The 10,977-nt window shown below is 43.6% G+C and overlaps 1 protein-coding gene across 1 annotated transcript in view; it reads left to right on the top strand.

Moving 5' to 3' along the window:
- Nucleotides 1-599: 599 nt before the first annotated feature.
- RHOJ (ras homolog family member J) overlaps nt 600-10,977 on the top strand; it is a 66,205-nt gene continuing 55,827 nt past the window's right edge. The window contains exon 1 of the mRNA XM_074956403.1: nt 600-854. Coding sequence (XP_074812504.1) covers nt 677-854 — 178 coding nt within the window. The 5' untranslated portion in view covers nt 600-676. The remainder of the gene's footprint in view (nt 855-10,977) is intronic.

The following is a 10,977-nucleotide window of genomic DNA, read 5'->3' as shown; positions in this document are numbered from 1 at the left end:
CACCAGCCTCATCTCAGCCAGCCCGGCATTGAGTGCGTTAGATGAAACAGGAAGCTTAACAACTTTAGCCTGCAGTGAGACCTCTAGTGTTTTTCTTACTCTATGTCCTGGCATAGTTCCTCTAAAGTACAAACACACACAGAGCTCCTATTGTTTGCAGCCCTTCACAAGCCCACTGATCCTAATATGGAATTCAGCAGGAAACCCATGATTTCCTGACACACAGCAAGCTGAAGAAAGAAAGGAAAAACTCCATTAAAAACCTCCAGCTTTCCTCCATGTTAGAAATGAAATGGAAAATGGAGTGGATTTAGCAGGAATCCCTGATTCCTCTGGCCAAGCTGGAGAAGGGGAGAAGCGAATCAACACCTCAGACTGCTGATATTTTTAAAGTTGCAATAAATATCGAGGTCTCTGTGACAGGATGAGTATTTCCTGACTCAAGCTCACAAGAAAGGGCAATCCTTTTTTTAAAATCGATGTATAATTTATTTACCTCAATGCTCCTCTTTACTGATATGGTCATTGTTAGAGGCAGTTGGAACAGCCTGGAAACATTAGCATGATTTCCTGAGGTTGAGAGCCTCCCAAACTCAGGAAGAGTCAATACAATTGCACTTCATTTTCCCTTCATGTGCACTTGGAAGTCCTGGGACCAGCAGCAGCACCAGCAAGAATGAACTGTAAGGAGGAAGATGACAACAGCACCCACTGCAGCAGCAATAACGTGAAGAAGATGTTGAAGTGCGTGGTGGTTGGGGATGGTGCAGTTGGGAAAACCTGTCTGCTGATGAGTTATGCCAATGACGCCTTCCCGGAGGAGTACGTGCCCACCGTATTTGACCACTATGCAGGTAAGGAAGTACTTTGTAAAAAGTCTAAATAGGTTCAGAAAACTCCAGGAGTGAGGTGAAGGGAGATCAAGGGCAAAGGAGGATGGGTCAAAGGGGATGTCGGGGTTACAGTGAGCCAGGGATGTGATTCAGATTTGGAAGGCAGCCAGACAGCTTAGAGGGCAGCACATACAAGTGGGGCAATGAAGTTAGGAGAGAACTTATTTGTTTCCCATTTTGTTTTTGGCAAATACGCAGAATTAGAAACACAACTTGAATTAACCTCCACTGGGCTTTAAAGGCAGTGGATATAAATCAGCGTTTGCATAACTAGTTGCCAGGCTTGTCTGGGGGTTTTGACGTTCTAAGTTGAACTTAGAAATGGGTGTGTGAGTGTCCTCCAGACTCTCACACACACATTTTGTCAGTCATCTTTCTCCTCGTGGCAAATGATTCAGAAGCTGCAATACTGAAATTGTTTTTATGAACTAATCTTTGAGAAAAGCACTGAAATCTCACCCAGTGCTGCCAGAATGAAGCTCACTCTGTTTTGCTGGCATTTATTATTAATAGTATTTAATATCAGAGTATGATGATGAGCAAAGCAGCAGCGTTCATTAGTTTTCATTCTTAATGATGAACGTGCTTGTCTTAGGTAAAAAGAGAACCACCACTCACAGAACATAGCAAAGATCATAGCTGATATTCATTTTATCACAGTGCAAGCTGATACACACATCTTAAGACCACCACAGTTTAGGTACAGTATTCACAGACCACTTTTACTGTAGCAACTGCTTACAACTTTTTCAAGTGCTTCAAAAGTGAGCACGTGTACTGTGCAATAGGCTGAAAATGCCTTTACTGTTGCTTAAGTTCTCCTAATCCAAGCGCTGGTTGTCCCCATCATGTTACATTACTGATCCTATGATTTTTTTATTTACAAGATCCCTGAAAAAAACAGATTTTATAAGTAATGCAAAACTCATCACTGATCTTGCAGCAGTTTTGTTTTTTATTTTCTGTTTCTCCTAAACTGGATTTTCATGGCATGGTTTATCATAGATTTGGTATTCTGTAATGGGAAAATCTCTGCTTTCACCTTGGCTTCATGTCAGGTTTAGCAGAGGGACGTGGCCAAAAAAGAAACCGTGTAAATGCTGAGTTTGATATGTGGTAATGTGAAACCCTTATTTCTCCATAAATGTGTGTAGCTTCATCTCTAGGCGCAAATAACAATGTCTTTTCTCCACCACCTCTCCCCATTTATTTTAAAATCCCATTTTTAAAAAGCTGGTTCCACAAAACAGAAATAGGAGTAAAAATTTAATAAATATTATGTATGAAACAATATCTATTCCCATTCAAATGCAGATTTTACAAATGTATTTGCAGAGGCTGAAGAATTAGGTTTCTGAGATTATCTCCAGTATTTATTGGAATTCTGAAGCATTCAAAGCAACTAGTACAAGGAAAAGTGTTTTTAGGAGAAAGCCCAGAAAGCTAAGCAAACAGATTGTTCGGAGTCTTTAGATATTAATATATTATTGTGGGAAAAACCATCTCTGATTAGAGTGATTAAAAACTAGAGCTAGTCAGAAAATAGAATTTCCATTCCATGGGAAATTCCAACATTTTGAAATCTGTGTTTGTTCCAAATCAGCATGAAAAGTAAAAATGTTGAAATTTTCCATGGAATGGATAGTCTGAAAAAATGTGTTTTGATAATGTCACAATGCTGCATTTTGATAATGTCAAAATATACTATCAGAGTATTAACTAGCACAGAACTGGGAATAGCTTAATTACACAGTTGTCACTGATGATAGAGTGGTAACCATTGATAGCAGCAGATCACAAATTATGCTAACTTGCCCTACCTGCTCTCTATCCTTTGTATGGGCCACAGATGTGAGGCAGGTTTTCACATTATTGATGCAAAAGGAGGCAGGCAACAAGGGTGTAGCAAAGGAATTGTGTCAAATTTCAGGGGGCTAAGCTCCAATTAGCATTATAATTATCCTATATTTATACAGTGCCTTTTACACTATGGGACCTCAAAGCACTTTGCAAACTGTGGTCCCAATCCTGCTCCAATGAAGTCAAAGCCAAAACTCAGTTGATTTCAGTGAGTGCAAGAAAAGGCCCTCTAGAGATGGCAGTTATTTCACCTAGCATTGAAATGCAGCCACTTCTGGAGCGAAGCATTGCACCAGTTTCATAGTGCAAACAGCTGCATGACACAACTTTTTAGGCCAGTTAATAAATGTGAATTGTTCCCCTGCATCGATCAGCTGCTATTTTTCCCCCCACAGTCTCTTAGAGTATGAATTTGTAAAATTTCAGGGTAACATGGCAAGGCCAGCCTTTCCATCAGAACCCATGACGGGTGTTGGGTAGGTCTGGGTAGCAGTGGTGTGGGACTCTGGGGACTGTGTGGGGAGGCTGATTAATTTGTTTATATATATATATATAATATATATAATAAAAACAAACATGTTGTAACTGGGTTCTTTGATTTGACTTGGGCTAATTGGTGGGTCTGCTTATTTATCAGTGTACTTTTAAAACACTGTCCAAAATACTCAGAGCATTGGTTGGGTGCTCTTTTATTGTAGAATAGTAAAAATCCAAGTCATGTGCTGAAAACTTCACATGCTAGATAAACTGCTGGTTTCTAGTGGCAAGCAAACAAAAAAAAAATCTATCCCAGTGGCAAACAGGACAGCACAGGCAATAACAATAGATGTTGGTTTCCATAGTTTATAGCAATTTCTGCCAAATCAGTTTTATGCCATCTTTAAAATTCCGATGCTGATCTTCTCTGAGCAATGCTTTCCGAGGCAAACTGAGTTAAACTGTATCAATCTATGTGATGTTATACATGTTTACTTATGACTGAGACTGCACCAAGACAAAATTCAGTTCAATCACCAGCAGAGCTGGTTGAATATTAACATAAACATGGTTACTCTGATTGGTGGAGGAATGTTAGCTGTATTCGTGCAAATGTTCACAATGTTCACCCTGAAAGCTTCAGAGATTTTAGTATGAATATTTATTCATCCCTAAATTCATATTCAAAAGCGTGTTATTTCCTATTTTTCCAGTCACTCAATCAGGGACCAGAAACAATGCCATGTGCCATAATTAGCCAACTTCACAAAAAGGTCACAGTGAACAGTTCATGAAAAACCATTTGTCCAAACTAACTGGTGAAGAAAATCAAGAGTTGTAAATGATTTGCTAATGAATATTGTATGCAGTGGTTCAGTTATGACTGCAGCCAGGCAAACTAACAGCAATGTAGAATGACCACAGCCATTACTTTCTTCTGTTCACAAATTAGGAGACTAATTGTTTAGAAATGTTTATTTTCAACTGATTGATAATGTTTTATATGGATGTGTCTCAGTTGTTGAGTAGCTCCCAAACAATTTGCTTCAACTCTTTATTGTTCATGGTGTGTTAATGGTTAGCTAAGTCAGATGATACTGTTTTTGTCCCCTGACTGAAACTTCTATTACTCCTGGGGGAATTCTGCACTACTGCCTGTGCACATAATTAATGAGCCGCACATATTTTTAATTTTTTGTGCAGAAAAAAGCTTCTGCTGAAATGTTGTTGCAGCTCTGCCTTTTGCCCACCAGAGGGCGTTGTGGTGCAAGACTAGCAGCAGCTCCCAGCAGAAAATAACTTCTGCAGTTCTGCCTTTTGCCCACCAGAGGGTGTTGTGGTGATAGAACAAAGCAGCAGCTCCCCGCCAGCGAGAGAAGAGAAAGAGCTGCCTTCTTCGCAGCAGGCCAGGTCAGGAGATAAGGGCTTATGGGAGACAGACAGTGTGGGGTGCTGAGGGGATCAGACAGGGGCTCATAAGAGCTAGTGGGGGAGGATAGACTGGGGTCAGGGGCTGAATGGGAGTGGAGGCACAGGGCCACAGGGGAGGGAAGTGCAGTGCCACAGAGCTACATAGGGACAGAGGGTGGCTGGGTGGTGGCATAGAGACACATGGAGACAGGGGAGGGAGTACAGGACACATAGGGACAGGGGGAGGGGGTTCAGGGCCACATGGGGATGGGGGTGTCTGAGTGGGGGTGGAGGGACATATGTGGACAGGGGGGTGGAGGGACACATGGGGACTGGGGGAGATGTATCCAACTGAATGGGAGAGGCTAGGGGTCAGCCAGGGTCTGCATGGGGGAAGCTCCCTAACAATCCCTCCCTGCCCCCCCAAAAAACCTGTTCCATACTTTTCCCACCCATACCCAACAACCCTCCAAGTTCACACCCAGGCTCCTTCCCAGCAATTTACTTCCCTCTCCCTCAGCTCCTCCATTATCCTGACTCCTCCAAGCCTTTGCAGTGCTCCTGAGGGGTGCAAGAAATACGGTTCTGTATTGTAGTTTAAATGAATTATTACTCCAAGTTCTGTATTAATATGCCTAGTAAGGAATCTATTTGTCAAAACATTTCCTGAATCTTTTTTATTGTCTGTATTGTTACAGACATACTTGCTGACAGGTATTTTGAAATAAATGACCAACAATAATTGAAACTGGTGAGATTATATTGTGTTATTTTGATAAATAAAATATGCAGAATTTTAAAATATTGCACGAAGAATTTTTAATTTTTTGAAGCAGAATTAACACAGGAGTATTCTATAAACAGAAGGAGGAGAATCAAGACGACAGCTGCATGAACATTTTTTGTTTGTTTCCCATGAATATTCTTGCAAACGAGAGAGAGAGAGAGAGGTCATTCATACAAACATTTGTAATAACTCAGTAGAAAAGGACATGAATACAACTGAAGCAAATTTGTAATATTTACTTGAGGGGCTGTTTCTCTCCTCCCCTCCCCCCACAATGTTCACCCAGATCTAGTCTACTAGATTTGAGCCCCAGCCTTGAGACAAGAAAGCATTGATTCCTTGTACAACCTGGCCCTTTCAGGTTAATAGTGACAAGCTTAATGTGCTCATTAACCACTGGAATAACATACTAAGGTTTTTGGTGGATTCTCCATCACTGGCAATTTTTAAATCAAGACTGGGTGTTTTTCTGAAAGATCTGCTCTAGGAATTATTTTGGAGTTTTATGGCCTGCGTTATACAGGAGGTCAGGCTAGATGATCATGATTCCTTCTGCCTTGGAATCTATGAATTATTCTGTTTCTTCCTCTGGACCACTAAGAGATGGCACAGAGCACACCTTCTCTGTAGAGCCCTAGCCACTGGCTTACATGTAATGACTGTCTACTTGGTCAGAACCCAGGATCTATAGTTTGAGTTAAAGAACTAACTCTCCTAGCTTGTAGCAGACTCATATCCCTCTGGATCCAAGTACAGAGAGCAACAATATATTGAGCAGTGAGTTAAACTTACAGTCTAAATGATGGACATGACAGATAACTATACATAACTCATTCTTGTACCAGAATGACTGATTTACAAATAGGTGGCTGCACTATTTCCAGAATAGATGCCTAGCTGAAAGAAAGGGGAAAAAAACTTGCCCAGAGCTTCTAAACAACAGAAACCCCTAGCTTTATACAAATTTTTCCATTTCTGCAGGATGTGGTGTGGCCTATTATACTGAGTCATCAGCATAATGGCTTCTTTGCTGATTAAGTCAATAAAAAATTCTCCCTTGAACTTTCTTCTCCACTTAGGAGGACTTGCTGCAGATGCCTAGCTGATTGGTGCATATAAAAGTGCCACAGTTTATCATTCTGTTTCCCTCAGCGTATATACCACTACTTTCCTATGTCCTAATATTTCAGTGGCTATAGCCAGGACTAACTAACTACATCATGGAGCTGGCACAGGACGGGGAAGAGAAAATACATTTCCTTAACTTGTCCCATCAAGACAAAGTCATTCAAAATGAAGGACATCTTTTGTCAAATTATTACTTACCTTTAAAATGAGAAAATGCTAGTTATAATATTTGACATCTACCTTCAAAATGGATGCTTATTTACCCAAATCCTGGGAGACTGCTCATTAATAGGCTTCTCACTGAATCAAAGGATTGCAGCTCATTACCAAACTATCCCTGTCCCAGCATGCACTGGGATCAGAATAAAACTTGGGACTGATTTTTCAAGGATATTCACTTCATTTCCCCCAAAGTCCTGCTTAGGAATCTGGAAGGGACCTTAGATGGCATCTAAATCTTAAGTCCTTTATTAGTTTTGTGCCATACACATTCATGAATTTAAAACTAAGAGCAAAATCCTGCCATTAACAGATGTTGCTGTCTCCGTGCATGGGGAAAGTATCGTACGTCACAGGGCAAGATGGCTTGAGACAGACTTGGAGGACATGGGGCCAAGTGCATCTTGTTTCTCTTTTGCTAAAGAGCAGCACGCACTTTCAGCTAGGCCATACTGCCAACCCCATATGTGCTGGGGCGCATGGGGCAGGCTGGCAGAATCTTGAGGTCATGCTGTTTCAGCTAGCACAAGAGCCAGTCTCTAGACTTAGCACCTCCCCAAGCCATCAGTAGAGATTCTGTCCTTTGCTGGGCAGAGGAAGAAGAGTCTTCCCTGCAGAGCACACTGGTACAGCAGTGACTCCTGAAGTACATGACTCCAGCACCAGTCTCTGGGGGAGAAGGCAGCTGCTGGAGAAACCATCCACAACTGGAGTGGGAGGGGAGCTGAGTAAAGTCCCTTCCTAAAGGGGATGGGGACACAGCTGTAAAAATTGCCCATCTACCATGGGAGAGGGATGAGGGTGTTGCTGGGGTGGAAAAAAGCAGCAAGGGGCGGCTGGGGGGACGACACCTTCCTTCTCTTCACCACACAGTGCCAGGAGCCTGTCCCTTGCACCTCAGTCCAGCACCAAACCAAAGTTGAATCAGATTATTAGAGAAATAGAAGCCTAAACCATCAGCATGGATAGAGTCAAAACTCAGCCTTTCAGACAGGAAGTTAACATGAATTTATGAAGGGGAATTGGACTGATCAGTCCTGCCACGGTGCAGGGAGATGAGTTAGATGACTCATGAGACCTCCTTTCCAACCCCAGCCATTCTAAGGGGAAAGAAGCATTGTCTTTTATTAAAGACTTTCTGGCAAAGACATTCAGCAGTGACTGCGAAGTAATGATATTAACACTATCAGCTAAGGCTGAGTTTTCGGCAGTCCTTATAGGAAGCAGCCCCTGTAGCACAAAGTGGGAAAACATGCACATTCAAGCATGTTGTTAATTTTCATCCTTTGGGAAATGGGACAAAAATACCACTCCTTCCCCCTGCCAAAGAGAGCCTATTTATAATATTTCTTTGCTGAGAACACGCAGTCAAAAAAACCCTCCTAAGGTTAGAAAATGTGTTTTAAGTTCATAAACTGTCTCATGCTCTAGTTTCAAAACAGGCAGTGATCCAGGCATGATGAGCAACTTTATCCTGGAAGAACAGACCCTCCATAACTTGTGATATCTTCTAGTTCTGTGCAGTCGTGCTCACTCTAGTTCAAAATCTGCTAATCTCCCTTAGTAAGTTTTCCTGCAATAGTGCCTCTTAGCACCAAGATGCTGGTTTTAGCCTTGGGGACCAGATTAGCTGAGACTTCCTCTCTCTGTGAGCGATACCACTGCAGTGGTGACTAGCAGAGGTGCATCAGGAAACAAAAAGGGATGCAGCACCATGGAACAGATATTCAGAAAACCTGAGGGCCAGCCTTTCAAGTACTCTGCATCCAAAATTGGGGCCAGATTTTGAGCTGAGCTCCCACTTACAGAAGGTCTATAGTGCAGTCACAGGGTGTGATTACAGCTTGAGCAGGCATACCCATGCTAGCTTTAATCTACCTAGCTCAGGCACTGGAGCAGCAAAGCCATGGCAGGATGCAAGCCAGCTCCACGAGTAATTACCCAGGGCTCTGGGCAGGCTTGTACAGCCTGTGCTGAAGCGTGCACTGCTGCTACTTCACTACTGTGGAACCTGAACTATTAGGGATAAAAAACCCACGGCTCGGGTTCCAGGGCTGAAAAAATCACTGTGTAGATGCTCAGGCTTAGGCTCCAGCCCAAACCTCAATGTCTATTCAGCGATTTTTAGCCCTGCAGCACAAGCCCCGTGGGCCCAAGTCAGTTGACCCAGGCCACCTGCAGCCTTGCCATGGGTCTTTTATCCTTGTGTAAAGGTACCCAAATATCTACTCAAGCTGCAGTCACAGCCTGTGATTGCACTACAAAGATCCCCTTAGACACCTAAATAAGAGCTAGATTTTCAAAAGAGCTCAGAACATGATGTACTGACTGTTTTTGAAGATTTGGGCCTGGTTACGACACTGAAAACTTCTGAACACCAGGTCCCATATGACCAGGAAGCACTCCATAAACCAACCAGTTAGGTGTTAGACATACAATCAGTTGGACAACCTCATCCCTAAAGGATGCTGGTATGTGTTTTGGTTAGACAATGCGGGCGTGCTTCAGAAGATATAGCTTTTCTGATACTGAAGTTTGACTTCAGACATGATATAAACTATCAGTTAAGGGTTCTTTTTTCCAGGGGCTGTTCACTAAAGTTAATGGAAGTTAGAACACATATTAAAAATGTTGCTTATGTATGTAGTCTAATTTTCACAATGGCTATGTGGTGCATTGAATAAATAAAGACAAAGGGTCTGACTTTTGATTTCACACGAGTGTAAATCAGGAGTAACTTCACTGTACTCAGAGGAATTATACTGGTCTGAAGTCAGCGTGAGATCAGAATACCCACATTCCAGTTTTTAGGATTCAGTTCCAGGGTTTTTGTGGTCATAATATTTATTTTTATCACCCAAATTTAGTGATTTGAAAACTGTCATCCAGGGTTGCCAGGGAACTGAGCCTGGAATCTATCATGTTAAAAATGCAAGTTAATACTGCTTGACCTGGAGGAGTAACTCTGTCAGCTAGCAGCAGCAGTTGTATCCTGTCATCGTATGTGAAACAGCCACTAGAGCAGGGGTGGGCAAACTTTTTGGCCTGAGGGCCACATCTGGGTGGGGAAATTATATGCAGGGCCATGAATGTATGGCTGGGGAAGGGGGTTGAGGTGTGGGAGGGAGTGTGGGGTATGGGAGGAGGTGCAGTGTGCAGGAGGGGGCTCAGGGCAGGGGGTTGGGGTGCAGGAGGGATTTGGGGTGCGGGCTCCGACCCAGTGCTGCTTACCTCGAGCAGCTCCGGGGTGGCAGCAGCATGCAGCTGGGCTAAGGCAGGCTCCCTGCCTCTGCGCTGCTCCCAGAAGTGCCCAGCATGTCCGGCAGTGGCTCTTGGGCGTGGGGTGGGGCAGGCGGCTCAGCTGTGCACTGCCCTTGCCTGTGGGTAACACCTCTGAAGCTCCCATTGGCCGTGGTTCCCTGTTCCCAGCCAATAGGAGCTGGGGGGGGCAGTGCCTGCAGGTGAGGGCAGTGCACAGAGCCCTCTGCCCTACCCCCCACCTCTAAGGGGCAGCAGGCACGTGGTGCCAGCCGCTTCTGGGAGTGGCACGGGGCAGGCAGGGAGCCTGCCTTAACCCCACTGCGCCACGGGGGTGGCAATCCCGCGGGCTGGATTGAAAGCCCTGATGGGCCAGATCTGGCCCACGGGCCATAGTTTTCCCTCCCCTGCACTAGAGGACTCCAAGCCTCTTTTCCTAGCATGGGTTACGCACTTCCCCAACCTAGATAAGCACATCCTGAGTGTTTGAGGTCCAAAGCAGTTCAAATCCCTTTATGGCCAACCGTTTGTAACGACCTCACACAACCAAACAATGATTGCGAGTGGGGAATAAACCCAGAACCTTCAGTGCTAAGAGGAGAAGAACAGACTATAGATGGCAGCTAATGAGTTAACTCTTTAGCAAAAGTGGTAAAGGATCATGGACATGGTTTTAACCCTGAAAATTCTGAGTTCAATCCCCAATGAGGACCAGTGGCTGATCATATCTATTCATCTATTGTGTGCTGATCATCACAGTATTTAGCTTTGAGCCTTGCAAACCACAGTACAGCTCAGGGGGAAATATATTTTGTTGTTGACAAGGAAGCAAGTAAATTTTAGAAGCTCCTATTCTTGATCAACTGTTCCTGCCAATGAATACAGAAAGAGGTGGATAATCTACAGCTGGGCTCATCCTGGAATATACCATTAGTCATGCCAGGT

The sequence above is a fragment of the Natator depressus genome, chromosome 6 (assembly GCF_965152275.1).
Source record: "Natator depressus isolate rNatDep1 chromosome 6, rNatDep2.hap1, whole genome shotgun sequence".
Lineage (NCBI taxonomy): Eukaryota > Metazoa > Chordata > Testudines > Cheloniidae > Natator > Natator depressus.
This window is presented reverse-complemented; position numbering and strand designations above follow the sequence as displayed.